This window comes from Paramormyrops kingsleyae, chromosome 15 (genome assembly GCF_048594095.1).
Source record: "Paramormyrops kingsleyae isolate MSU_618 chromosome 15, PKINGS_0.4, whole genome shotgun sequence".
NCBI classification, from domain to species: domain Eukaryota; kingdom Metazoa; phylum Chordata; class Actinopteri; order Osteoglossiformes; family Mormyridae; genus Paramormyrops; species Paramormyrops kingsleyae.
Genome location: NC_132811.1, coordinates 18616491 through 18631227, shown reverse-complemented (window position 1 = coordinate 18631227; position 14737 = coordinate 18616491). Strand labels below are relative to the sequence as shown.

At 44.4% G+C, this 14737-nt stretch overlaps 1 protein-coding gene across 1 annotated transcript; it reads left to right on the top strand.

Annotated features, from left to right (window-relative positions):
• The first annotated feature begins 2092 nt into the window (after positions 1–2092).
• On the top strand, positions 2093–7579 carry prdx6 (peroxiredoxin 6). The gene is made up of 5 exons (XM_023794819.2): positions 2093–2428; positions 4767–4923; positions 6086–6232; positions 6638–6784; positions 6937–7579. The coding sequence occupies exons 1-5, from the start codon at positions 2337–2339 to the stop codon at positions 7063–7065; spliced, it is 672 nt and encodes a 223-aa protein (XP_023650587.1). The 5' UTR covers positions 2093–2336; the 3' UTR covers positions 7066–7579.
• The last annotated feature ends 7158 nt before the right edge of the window (positions 7580–14737 follow it).

Sequence of the window (14737 nt, the reverse complement as noted above, 5' to 3'; positions counted from 1 at the left end):
GTAAAACCTGAAGTAGCTCAAAGTGTCCTTCCTGACATGGATTATCTGGTCACCCTACATTCTGCAAAATTGAAGTCACTCTCTCAAAACTCTTCACACTGTCTAGAATACCAACATGCAGCTTAACTAGAATTAGACTAGAATTTGACTATGTCATCACCACACAAGCAGTTAATAGAATGTCAGACATGCACTGTTACTTGTTTTACTTGACATATCTTTCATTTATAGTCGTTCACGCAACTTTCCAATGCTTAAAAATCTGCAATTTATGAAATACAAGTGGTAAAAACCTGTGGTATTCAAAAACTTTTCACTGGTAGTGTGTATATACACACACACACACACACATACACTTGCAGTTGGTCCACAGCTATAGTAGTAGTACTGTTATAATCCATCCTCTCCTCTGGATCCGGCAACAAGTTCTCATCTGCATCATATCTGATGCCCTCTCTAGCGATACATCTAGGGTGGTACCTCTTGGAAACACATGGAATCACCTGGAATGGATACCTGCTGTGTTTGGGTTCACTTTCATTTTATTTATTTTATATCCTGTCAGTTTTACAATATATTTTGGAAGTGCCTTGATAGTACTGTAGCAAATTGTAGTCATTAAGTTTTGAATGTATGATTAACAGTTTTGGGATCAATATGTAAGCATGTGCAAAAACATGCTTACAAAAACATTAAGATTTGATGGTGGTGGATTTTGAGTGAGAAAGGAATCCATGAATTTTGACGCATTTAGTCATTGATTGCATTTTGTATGAAAGCAATGAGAAATGATTCACAGTTTAGCCCACATAAAACTGATGTTATGGTAACTTTGAAGAGTTTTGAGAAAGTGACTTCAGTATTGCAGAATGTATCTTAGCAATTGAAAAAATGTAACTGGATGGAGTATTCTGTAAAACAACAATAAAGTGTATTCTCTGTTACGGGGACTGGTGTTGCAGCTCACTGCTATATGCGCACGCTCCTGCGTTGTCAAGTGAGCCAACTTCATACCTTCAAACACAACAGCCCTATCCCTGGTCACTCCAGTACTACAGGCTGCGGTGACAGCATACAACATTTAAAATAACAACTCTTCCTAAAAATGTAATAATTTAACGGGGGGGTGGTGGTGTCACAAATTACACAAAAAAATGTGGCCAACCTCATCCCACCCTGTCACACAACATCTTGTTACAGTTTCTGGGTTGAAGGACATTTCCTTGCCATTCTCAAGCATCGCCACTTTTTGGGATCCCGCACGTGCAAAAGAGAATAAAATAAATGAATGAAATGATGTGACCATATTGCTTCAGTGCTATTTTAATCCTGATCTAAATATATTTCATGTATCCAGAATGAACAACGCAACAGACTGCTGCAGGGCCTGAGAAGGGTGGCTGCAGCCGTATACATGATTGGCAGGCTTTCTCTCATTTGATGGGTGTGTCAGGGGTGTTACCCAATCAGCAGCGATGTGTATATAAACTCCGCCGAATTATTAAGGTGGTGGCCGCAATGGATCCTTGCCATAACTGCAACGCTTGCATTACACAATAGGATGTTGAAAACACCGCTGTTTCGGTTTAAAAAAAACGTTTAGCAACGTTTCATCGGGGCTGAACGCAGCCCGGATGAGTTTTTATCAGCTGGTTTCTATTGCCTTGCTACTGCTGCTAATTCTGCTGGACTCTTGCTGGATGTGTTTAGACTCCTCCAGAATTAACCAATTAATAACAGTTAACACATTCATGGCAGTTGTATTGCTCAGTTGGTTGCCCACTAACTGCTGTTGCTGGATAATGTTTTACTCTTTATTCAATTATAATTTGGTGATTGTATGGCATAAATAACTGTCTGGCCATCTATCTCCAGGGTTGGAGCATATCCCGTATTTACCTTCACACAGTGTGCAAAATAAAATTTATATCCCCCCTCCACCTGTGGCTATGACCTGCCACGTTTGTAAATGCAGATCTGATGCAATGACTGCTGCCTCCGGCTAGGGGGCCTCTGTGACCCAACTCATTGTCTATTTAATCTATCAGGTAAAATACACAGCAGCATAAAGACCCAGACAGGAACAGCGGTTACCCAAGAGCTGTCACTATTTGTGTATCCCACTTGCAAAATTGACAAAAAAATAAATCATTGATCCTTGATAGCCCATCCGGGCGGTAGGTGTGTCAGCGTGACGTGGCCAGCAGCACCGATATCACTTCCGGGTGTGGGTGCTTAGCTCTAAGCTGACAGTGCAGGCTGTGCTCTCTGTTCTGTTCTGTGATTGTTAGACGTTTCTTTTCCTGCCTACTGACAGTCTAGCTTCAGCCGCAAGGATGCCCGGGTTACTGCTGGGAGATGTTTTCCCGGACTTCGAGGCAGACAGCACCGTCGGGAGGATCAGCCTGCACGCCTTCCTTGGAAACTCGTGAGTGACGCGTGGGGCTGAGGAACCGTTTGCTGATGGACTTGTAGAGCGTGTTTTTTACTTCGTGCTCAGTTTGTCAGTATTTGAGTTTTTATATGTATATATGCACACGTGAAATCCTGCACTGAAATGTACCTGATGGCAGCTGTCGGACTTTGATACCACAAAGATGGTTTGTAGTACATCATATCTGCCTTGATAAGCTGACAGACAGCAGAAGCTGCTGCTTTTAAGGTTACTTGCATGACTTTGGGTTCTTTTGATTAAATCTTATTTAAACTAGGATTTGTAAAATTGTGTAAAATACTCAGAAAAATCAATTGCATTGTTAAATGGTTGGGTTTTAGTATCTACATTCATCTGAAGTTTGTTTTCTTGGCAGCTCAACAAAGTCGCCGTGGAAGTAATTTTAATTTATTTAATTGGAGTATGCAGCGGCTTTAATCAGCGGCTGTGTGCAATAAGCAAGGTGCCTCGCATGTCAATATGCAGATTATTTAGAGTGAGATTCAATCTGAAACTCAGGAAGTATTTTGCAGGGTCTGCTTTATTCTATGTGCGGTTAGTAAATCCCTATCTTTCATCAAGATTTGTTTTCTGAAACACTGACAGAATGACAAACTGCAAGTACGGAAATCACAAAAAGATTGCTGTAGTTTAAAAGTAGCCACATTTCTACACTCATTTTTAGCGTTTTCTTTTTGCCCAGCCGTTTCCTTTATCCATTTTGATTCGCAAACTAAAATTGACTTGCAAAAACACGCATTAATCCTACACATGACGTCACGTCAGAATGAAACGAACCTGTAATTGGTGGCTCGCGGAATTGAGAAATTCATCTAACAGGGAAAACGCTACCTTGGCTTTCTAGTGAGTGCCGTTGTTCTGACGAGTTGAGCTACCTATCGAGCCTTTTTGCGCATGTGCAGTTCCACCGTTTGAGGGTTAGGATTAGGTTTTGGGGGTTAGGGTAAGAGTTAGGTTTAGGGCTATCGATTAGCACTACGGTAGCCTAACTCGACAAAGTAGCTCAACTCGACAGAACACTGTTAAAAGAACAATATGCATTCGTGAATGGGACCTGGGCTTTTGGGGGGCATCTTCTTGATGCCTCCCAGGGGAATGGTGCCCTGGGCATGTACTCAGATGCTCATACGGTTAATCCAGGCCAGTTATGATTAAGTGCACTTTTTGTTATGGAATTCTTTTATAAGCTGCTTTATAAACGGTGCTATATTTCTTAATCATTGGGTGTATATCAGGGCATGTCTGGGTTCTCTCCATCTCCTGCACTATTGAGGGTTTCTATCCTCTGAACAGAATCATAGCAGTGATGATCATTTTTGCTTTTTACATTAAATCACTGTAGTGCTTTAACTCTGTATTTGAGAAACGGGCCTTCGGAGGAGAGAACCAATGTTTAGAAGTTTTGTACACGGAAAAGCCTAGACCATGGTGAATCTAGTGAGCATCGACCAGAAAATTGAGGTTCCCTACTAATTGCAACAGCATGAAACAGAGGTCATGTCATAAGAAACATCATCTCTTGTATATTAAAAATGGGTGACGGTTACAGACCAATGGGACCTGGGAAAAAAACAAAACTCTGAACTGATGGCTCAGATGTGCGAGTGAAAGCGATTGGGCCTGTTTGCTTGTCTGCTGGTGTAGTTTGTGAAAGGGCATTATCTCTCGCCTTCATTTTTGCAGAGCGAGACTCAGTCAAAAGATATTGTTATAAAGGTGATCACATGACCATCAGCAGAAAAACACATTTAAAAGAACCTTCCACGAATGAGACCAGCAAACTCTTAACATTGGGCCTTGTCCTATAGGTATTGCTTCTCTATAATCGCTTGCATTCTTGGTTTAAGTTAAGGTTTCATTGATGGAAGTTTACTGTTGGGACCGAAGGAATGAGTACTTCTCGTTTTTCATTAACTTTAAAGATTAGATGGTACTTGAGGGGGGGGAAAAATTCGAGTTGAGTCACTGTTGGTAAGAGGTTGAATACTGGTCAAATTTTAATTTTTAAAGGCTGTGGTCATGCTGCTGAAATGATGTGAATATCATAAAACGACCATGAATTTAGATTTGTCTTTAAATTAGTGATTGTTTTACTTAGAAATGCAGGCAGGGTAAAGGGAGTTAATAGAGTAAAATGTACTTTAGCTCTGGAGACTTTGGTTTGAAAACACATTCCGAGGGTGTGGGAGCCGCCGTCCTGGGAACACCCGGCCTTGTCATGCTTTCTTCCAGCTTGTTATTTAGCATTTCCTCTGCTGGAGCTCAGTGTCCCTCTCCCCCCCCCTCCCCCCCCCCCCACCCCACCCCACAGCTGGGGAATCTTATTCTCGCACCCGCGTGACTACACCCCAGTGTGCACCACCGAGCTGGGCCGGGCTGCCAAACTCAGCGCCGAGTTCAGCAAGCGCGACGTCAAGATGATTGCCCTGTCCCTCGACTCCGTGGAGGACCATCTCGGCTGGAGCAAGGTCTGTTCACCCGCGAGGTCTTGGATTAACTTAGCCTGTTGGATTAATTTAGCCTTCGTGATTGCAGTTCTTATTAATCACGTCTGTGGAAATATGCTTGTGGTTCTGTATTTTTAGCTGTTTCAGGCAACCAATCACAAGGCAGTAAGCCCCGGAAACGGCTGGTACCCCTGGTGATTGGATTGAATCCTTAGGTTGCTAAGCAGCAAGCCTGAAAACGGCCTGCCTCATTTCTTCCGGAAAAGTCCACATGACACTCTGGTTGTTGGGTTGATGAAGCCCTTGGGGGTGGCTGGGTGGTTGGGGGGGGGCATGTAATCCTGAAGGCTTTTACCAGATTCACAGCTGCAGTTGCTCATTCCAACTGGAACTCGAAGCTTGAAACCTTATATTGTAATTTTTAATAGTCTGTTAATGGACTTTTGGCCGTTTATGTAGTGTTTGTGATCCATTTAAGTTCCGGTAATTTCACACGGATGTTGATGAACATGTCTCATCTGCTCGGTAATTTGATTTGGATGTTGATGGGGATGTATCAGAGTTTTTGGATTCCTGTGTAAAAATAATAGCTATTTGGCAGTGATCTGCTTGTATATCTCCCAGAGCAGCAGTGCAGTGGTGAAGATGGTCATGCTTTTCGGCTATTTAGTTTCCTGTAATTTAAATCCTATCTCTCCCTCATTACGATCACATTAAAGGTGTTTGCACTCTGTGTGTGTGTGTGTGTGTGTGTGTGTGTGTGTGTGTGTGGTGGGTGTGGGTGTGGGTGTGGTGGTTCCTTTCTGTTAAATGATTAGTGACCATGTTGGGAAGATGGTTATTGTGGGCGGTGTGTAGCTTAACGGGTTAGGATGGTTAGTGTCTGTGGCCGGAAGGTTGCTGGTTTGAATCCTGGGGTCAGCAGACCCAATGGCATCTTTAGGCCCTTAACCCCCAGTTGCTCTGAGGATGCTGCATGCTGGCTGACCCTAGGCTTGCTCTCGTCTTTATACATGTCTTTGTCTTGGGGAGAGCCAGATGTGACTGGAGGGTTTCATCACAGTATGACTCTTCTTACCACCCTCCAGCTAACCTGATTAATGTGCTCTTGCTCACTTTTCTGTACTAGTCCCTCGACCATCGGTGCCGTTTCGTTAAACTTCCCCTCGTCTCTGCTCTTAAGGACATCCTCGCCTACAACAACGACTCTTCCTGCAATGCCCTGCCCTTCCCCATCATCGCGGACAACAAGCGGGAGTTAGCCGTCAAGCTAGGCATGCTGGATCCAGACGAGAGGGACAAGGACGGCATGCCGCTTACAGCACGCTGCGTGAGTCATCTACCCTGAGCGCCCCCTCCTTGCCGGACACGGGAGTACAGCTTTCTGTCTGCGAAGCCCTTTTCTTGGGAGAGTCTCTGCTCCTGCAGTGTTATGAAGTCTGTTTTCCACACAGATGTACGTGTGAGATCAGGGGCACGTTGATAGTTGGTGATCTTCCTTAAAATATAAAATTTCTCCTCAATGTAATTCTCTAATAACCATGACCAGCAACGGTACTGAAGACAGACAGACATAATGTGAGGTAATGAGTGAGCAAGAAGTATAGTGTTTAAGTTCTCGAGACACCAGGAAATGGTATCCCAAGGTTTACTGGCCAGCTACGTTGACTTTGAGGGCTGTCAACACTTTTGATGAGCATGTCAGCAGTACATGTGTCTCGTCCGCCTGCCGCAGGTGTTCGTGATTGGCCCAGACAAGAGACTGAAGCTGTCAATCCTGTACCCGGCCACAACGGGGCGCAACTTCGACGAGCTGCTGCGGGTGATCGACTCGCTGCAGCTGACCGCGCAGAAGCGCGTGGCGACACCAGTGGACTGGAAGGTGACCGCTGCCCCCTCCTGGCAGGCCGTGCTCGCTTGCTCACAGCCTCGAGACACTTCGACTGAAACCACACCCATTACTGCACAGTAACAATGTCAAGCTTAAAAATTGACCCGATAAATGTAGTAACCCTGTTTCTTTGTCCTTCTCAGCCAGGGGACAATGTCATGGTTGTTCCAAACCTTTCCGATGATGAAGCTGCATCCCTCTTCCCTTCCGGCGTCACTACCAAAGACCTGCCGTCTGGCAAGAAATATCTGCGCTACACTCCGCAGCCATGAGGGGGCTCCAGAGAGCTGGCCTTACTGCACCCGCCATCACTTTGAAACAACGTAGAGCACTTAATGAAGAGCAGGGTCCCAAATCTACCCACTGTGCAACCTGTAACTTTCTCTCTAAAATGAACATGCACGCATCACTGTGCCTTAACCAGATACAATATTTATGGTAAGTCTGTTCATACTCAAGGCGATTAAATGGAACAATCTATGTACAAGGAATATACTGCATCCATGATATGCATCTAGCTTGCATTTAATTATGTTTGCTGCAGCCTGTATATTAGGGGTTTTTCTAGTTGGTTTTTGTTTTTTGTTGTTTGACAAACCCCCCAGTTCTGTAGCCTGCTGATGGGTGGGACATCTAAGGGATGCATAATTTGCTCCTACCCTCAGTGCACTTACCGTTCACCAGTAAAACAGGTGTGCTTTCATATTAATGACTGTGACCTACCTGAGATCCTGTAATATAACATCTTCATTAATAAACATTTGGTTCCTCAGAGTATACTCCGTATTTGGGATGATATCAGTGTAAGTCTTTTTTTAAAATGACTAACTTTTAGTAACCGTAAGTCAAGGGTAATTCTTTAGAATTCATCTCTGCACATTGGCGCAGGTTCAAATTTGCAAGTGAACTGGTTCCCTGCTGGTGATTTGTATAAAATGTCACTGGAGTTTAGAGCCCCTCTCTCACTCTCCTTGGTGCCAGGATCACGTGGATGCTCTCTGCCAGCAAGCCTAGCATGTTCCTCCACACTGGCGCTGATGCTCTTTTGAGTTTTCTCAGGATCAGCTATGAAGGAGACTATTTTAAGCTGCTCTTTAAGCTGTCTGTGATGCTGAGATGCTCAGCTTCCACTAGATGGCAGTAGGTCACCTTACAGCCAAGCTTTGGTCTAGCATCACTATGCACACCTGTGGTGAAGAAATAAATAAAAGTGAGCTTGTTGCCAATAATTCATACCTCTGAACTCCAAATTTTGTAGAAACTGATTCCTTAATGTAATGTGTTTTTAATACAATTTTAAAAAATCATTTGAGAAATATTTCATACTTGAAAGTTTAAAAACTAGGCTAAGAGGGAAAATCACACAAATTGCATCTGTAAAATATTCCATGAACACAGGGAGAGCACACAGTGTATCCATTAAAGCAGAAAAATGGTCAAACATTATTACATTTACCAATTTAGCGGATGCTTTTGTCCAAGGCAGCATACAAGTGTAGGAAGCTTGGGGTCACCCTGCATCCAGTGATATAATTACCCTGCCAACCTTTGGGTTTGAACCCAAAACCTTCTGGATACAGGTACAGAACCCTAACCCCTGAATTACATCATTATCAAAAACAGCCATATAGAAGTTCCCACTGCAGCAGCTCTGTTACCCATGTGCTGTCCTTCCCAGGCATCTTAAGACTCAGTTTGACAATAGGAGGACTGTCAAGGCTGTGTGTAACAACAATGAGACTGTCTCACTGAGTGGTGCTGGGGATGAGGCCCAAGAATCCCACTCACAGCTGCTTAGCCTTAAGTGGCAGTAAATTTGATATATAAAATCTCCCTGGATCACAGCACAATGATCACTTGGTTCAGGAAACCAGGATGCGGAGGGATGTCGATCCAAACCAATGAGAGCTGTCCTTATACAGCAGATGGGCCTGGTCTGTCAGACCCTCCACCTGTGGACATCACTGGATTGTTCTTCCAGCCATGTAACTAATGCTTCCCAGCACAGGTTCCAGGATCACCGCGATCCTGCATCGGATTACCAGCCAGTTATGGTGATTGGATGGATTATTTCTAAACCTCCCACGAAATGCATCTATGGGGGGGGGGGGGATGATTAAGACACAACCCTGGAGAACACCCTAGACAGGATATACACAGGCTATAATGCACACACATTATGATTAATGTTGAGATACCACTTTGTCCTACTGCACGTTTTTGGACTGCTGAAGGAAACCTGCATGATCGTGCAGACTCCATGTACACAAATCAGAGGTAGGATTGAGGTGAGGCGCAACATTCTGAGTCTGTCGGCCTCTCTTTGCTGTTTCCACTTTAATTTATTTAGTTCCTTTACAGACATTCCAAACCCACTTACATATGATGAAATTGTATATTTAACTCTATCAAATGTTTTCCAAAGCAACTGATGTGTACAGTCGGTTGTCAATGCACCCAAAACGATTAGCTGATCGCATCACCTTTATTTTGCTGACTATAAATCCCGCAGACATCAGAGCTGATGATATCAGAGACCGACATCTGCAGACCAGCACCGTTATCAAAGAGCATGTCGCTAGCATGAGCAAACACAGCTGTTATGTGAGTAACACACTTCTGGGGATAAGCCCACCCCGCCAGCCCACCCCTCACCCACCGAATCTATCACTCAAACATAGCAACTGGCTTTCGTTTTGACCTGAACCTTGAACCCACCACCCTAACCCAACTGTAGATCAAAGCATTGTGCTCATACCAGACTGACTGATGACCGTCAGTGTGGCACAATCGCTCTGAATGCTCGATGTGATCCCAGGGCCCGGGGGTTCCTCATGGAGATTGTCCGGCATCTGGGTCTCTCGTGAAGAAAAGATGAGAACAGCCAGCGACTTTGGCCGGTCAGAGTTCCCGGTGACGGCTAGTGCGATATGACCCAGTTACACAAAAATACCCCCAGTCACAGCTAAAATAAACAGCCCCCCTAGAAGTAAACATTCGACAAATAAATCAGACAGTGACATGCGATTAAGCTGGCCACTCGACGTCTGCTAAAGATTTGTACAGAAAATAAATGTGCTGTAAAGCTGTGGAAATGCTGAGCTGGGAGAATGAGGATTTCAGGAGAAATCCGTCAGGCAGCACTCATGACGGTGTCCTCCCCGACCTCGGCGGACAGACAGCCAGAGTCTGGACTGCGTCATTAGCTCACGATGACCCCGAGCATTAGCGGGGGAATAAGAGGCCTTTGTTCCGTGGAACCAGGGCGGGAAATAAGGCAGGAGTGCTTGGCCGCGCGCGGCGTCGTCGGGGCCGTCAGGATCCTGTCAGTCGCTGGTTGCCGGAGGCGAGGCCTGTTCAGCGCCTCCTATCAGCCCGCAGCTGCCTCCCGTGGTACCGGCTCATGTGGAAAGAGTCTGAAGCAGGATCCTGAATGTGGACGGTCAGCAGGGCCGCCTACAGCAGGGGGGGGGGGGCCCTCAGGAAAAATGGATTTAATCATGAGCACCCCCTACCTCCCCTTTGGCAGATTTTACTGTCAGAACCCACTCAAATTTTGCTTCGACAAAGGTTTGGCCAGCCGGGGTGGGGGGGGGGGGGGGAACATTCGGTAGGATTTTTCCGGGGCCTAATCGTGTCTTTGTGCAGCCCTGACAGTCAGAGGCGCACACAGACTGGTGGGAGGAAGCCAAACACACGTACTCAGCCGGCGGAGATTAGCGAAGGCAGAGATGGAGAGGGGGTGACACTGGCTGATACCTAGGCAGTTTGGGTGGGTAATGAGGTGAGGGGTGCCCGTAGATGGGTTGTGCTCTCCCTTGTCATGTTAATGCTGACTTGGGAGATGGGCAGTCTGGGAAAGCCAGGTGAGGAAGCTCTACATCGGGTCAGCATCCATGCAAGCCTGAATGTAGATGTATGTTATTGTTGATCTTGAAGCTGACTATTCATTTCTAACACGAAAGATCAGTCCTGCAGAATCCTGTCTCTGGCATGGATGCTGAAGCCTTAAAGATCTCAGGCATTAGGAGACAAAGTTAGATGTCATGTCGAGTTGTTTGCATGAGTATAACTTTACTACACACATATAATTTTATTATGCATGAGTATAGGCTTGCTATGCATGAGTATAGTCTAATTATGTGTGAGTATATCCTTTCTACTTATAAGTATAGCCTTATTATATGTGAGTATAACCTTGCCATGCATGAATATTTGCTATGAATGAGTATAACTTTAAAACACATGAGCGTAACCTTACTACTTACTATGTGTGAGCATAACTTTACTATATGTGAGTGTGTGTGTGCCCTGTAATGGACTAGCATTCATCCAGGGTGGACCCCAGCCTTGTGTCCTGTGCTTCCTGGGACAGATTCCAGGTGATCCAGACTGGGAATAGTAGCTAGAAACTGGATGGAAATCAAGAGTTGTATCAGCAAGTGGCCAGGAGCACAGGTAAGTATGTACAGCTGCTGTTAGCATGTGAGCTTGACTGTGTTTACATTTATACAATATCCAGCTACATTTGTGTGTGTGTTTCTAAGACTTACTTAGGTTAATATCATTAGTGAAGCAGGCCAGGCTACAGGGTAGAGATTAGATGCATATCTCTGTTTATCTATTAACCACACTTTGTTTTTCCCACGTTGGGTGCCAGGTATCAGCTCCCTCACCTGAAACTGCACCGACCCGCAGGGGAGCGAGAGAGCGAGTCGTCCAGGCAGTATGCTGAACCTCAGCAAGCACCTTCCCTTCCTCTCTCTCTCTCTCTTTCTTTCTTTCCCTCTTGCTCTCTCTCTCCTTCTGTTATCTACTGCTCTCTCTCTCTCTCATCCCTGTCTCTTAAACGCCCTCCACGCGATCCTGTTATTTATTACTTTAGACAAACATAAAACTGTTTGCAAAGCTTGACTTTCATCTGCTTTGTAGTGAGTTGAAATGTCATTTTGATGTAGTAGTGGAAATTTTTGTTGTTGTTGTGTTTCACTGCACTTTAATTGTTTGATCGATGTCTAGCATTTTTTCGCCACTGTTTCGTCTGGTTTCAACGCATTTGTTTTTGGGTTATGTGGTTTCGCCATGTCGGGGCATTCAGCCACGTGACATTCCTACTCCTGTTACGGGGAATTCCAGTATCCAAACATTAATCCTGTTGTCCCGGTGTTTAGATAACAGCACCATAAGTGGACCCTTGGATCACGTTAGTGTCTCCTTAATGGAAATCTTTATAACCGCACGCTGAATCCCTACCCTGAAACCACACTGCCCACACCCTGCCAGCCTCCCACGCTGCCCCCTATCTGCTCTGCAGGAATGTGGGAAAACAACCAGGCTGCAAACAGACTGTTTTGATTTAGCCCTGAGCGATCGCAGGTCTGCGGTAACTTCACGAGAAATGAGCCTCCGCTGGAATCTTGGCATTCTCATGAGACTTTAAAGGCCTTTCCCCTGTGAATTACTTTATGTTGCTGGAAAACTGGTCAGCATTGCCGGTCCCCCTTCTGCATTGAAATGTCTGCAGCCTTGGAATAGGTTGGAGTCTGTTATCTATCCCTACCCTGATTTTGATTGTCTCCAAGCTGGACATCGATTTTCATGGCCCGAATGTTCAAATCACAGAGGCCTTAAGCACAATGGAACAAAGAGCAGGACTGAAACACTCATAAAAATATACAGAAAATATTTTCATCCTGGCCAGGGTACCGAACAGCTAATTATCTTATAGGGCTCTGCATAGCCACACATGAAAGTGCTTAACATGAGAAGGATTTTCACATGCACAGGCCGCTCATTTTATTCTCATGCCTGCTTGCTGTGATCCTTGAACATCAAAAGAGTCCCCCCCCCCCTAAATTTGTCATGTTAAGATTAAGCAGGTACTGCTGGACCAAAACCTTTCCAGGCTTCCAACCACCAGCGAGTCTAGGTTTTTTTCCCCCCCAGGAATATGTCATAAATTTTTAGGCTTAGACCTAGACTAAATCAGCGAGGCTCTTGGTGGGAAGGGACCTGTTCACCAGTCTTCTTCACATGTTTAACTGGTGCTATTATTACTACAGGGAAAGCGGGATGTGGGTAAACCCCAGTCTGCTGTATGGAAATAGCCAATTGCAGCTATCAATGACTCTGTTAATCACCAGCAAACTCTACACGCTGGTCTATTGATATCTGTTTCCGTAAACAAGTAAGGTATTATTCTTACAGTAAACATCTTTTTTTTCAGAAATAGTTAAACTTAATTATTGGTTTACTATAATTAACTAACTAATTACCTAGTGGTATTGCTGGTTTTCCATTGCATCAGCTTTCCATGACAATTCACTGCCTTTTCTCAGTGAGGCTGTACCCCATCCCAGGTGGCACAGGACCCAGTGTAAGGAACACTCTGGTTGGGATGCAGGTCCATTGCAGGGCACAGTTTACATACTGAGCGTAATTTAGAATCACCAAATCAGATAACCAGCCCCCACACAGACCCTCAGGGACAGCGTATGGCTTATGAGTTTGGACTAGTGTGCCTGTGATCAGAAGGTCACTGGTTCAAATCCTAGTGTTGGTGGAGTAATTTCACTGTTGGCCCGTCAACCCCAAATTACTTCAGGGATTGGCTGTCCCTGCTTTCTCAAAAAGGAAATGTATGTCGCTTTGGATAAGAGCAATGTATGACCGTACAAACATGTAAACTATAAGCACAATCCACAGTGGGAAGACTTTAATCTGGGTGCAAATGCCAGTAAGAGGCATTATTAAGTGCTGGATTTATTGAATTACAAATGGTGCAATTTTAAATGATGATCATTGACCACGAGGAATCTGTTTATGCATTTTATCTGCATGACTTGCCAGTCGAGTCAAATGGTTATGCAATAATGTGAAAAACACAGGTCTGTTATGCTAAAACTGGCCCATTACACATAATGTAATGTAGGCCTTTAATTTAGGGACTAGCTGGTTGTGGTACCACATGACATCAAACGACTTCAGCTCAAGACCAAAGGACACCAGTAGAATATCTAGAGTGGTTTACCTAACAGAAGGTGTAGGGCCCATGAAGCCAAATCAAGGGGAACAACACATGGGGTGCTGAGGAATCACTGAGTGATCCAAAGAGTTTGCTAAAAGGCAAATGCATCTGCAGCAATGACTGTCAGTGAAGCGACTTGTTACAATATGAATCCCCTGCAAAGGATTCTCCGTGCAGCAGAAGATCAAGAGAGTAATTGTAAAAAAAATGTAATTGAAATCTAAATGTAACTGAAATTTACATGTAATGTCTAACAGCTCCACACTCCAAGAATATCCAGCCTTGATCCTGACTGTTGATTTATCAGTATGTTTTTTTGTAAATGTCTTTAAAAGTTTAACAATGCTGGCTTCTCTTTTTCTTTCTCTTACTGAAGCAAATGGCCTCTTGAGGACGACCAGTGTTTCGCACCCACTGCCTGTGAGAACTGGGCATCAGACCACAAAGAGGTTGACAAAGAAAAACAGCATGAAAATCAGTCTGATATGAGTCTCACACCTTAACAGAAGAGATGACAAAGGCATATATGCAAAACAAGTGTTGAGTATTATACAGTTTAAAAACAGTAATAAAACAGGCAATACTGTCATTATGTATTATAGCTCTGAGACTCAGATATGCAATATTGTCTAGTCAAAATTTTGTCTCCATTTCTCTACTGGCAAAGAGAAACATGGCATGGGATTTATTGGGGCAAATCTGATCTTGCACACAGATTTTTATCCTTTACATATTTAGGATCTTTCCTTTTCCGTTTGTCGAAGTCTTTTCCTCTCCAGTCTGGTAATGTTCCGTTGGGTTCAGCTCCAGGGATCATTATGGCTAGTTCTGAGCTGGTTGAGCTTTTTGTATGTTTGGGGTCAGTCTGGTTCTGTCAGGCAAGACCCAGCCTCTCGCTACAGGGAACATGGTGTCTG

What these genes read in the sequence shown, in the direction of transcription:
- prdx6 (XM_023794819.2), top strand. Translation starts at nt 2,337, where the DNA reads ATGCCCGGGTTACTGCTGGGAGATGTTTTCCCGGACTTCGAGGCAGAC. An exon ending in CACGCCTTCCTTGGAAACTC is followed by an intron (nt 2,429 to 4,766) that starts GTGAGTGACGCG and finishes CCCACCCCACAG; the next exon opens with CTGGGGAATCTTATTCTCGC. An exon ending in ACCATCTCGGCTGGAGCAAG is followed by an intron (nt 4,924 to 6,085) that starts GTCTGTTCACCC and finishes TCTGCTCTTAAG; the next exon opens with GACATCCTCGCCTACAACAA.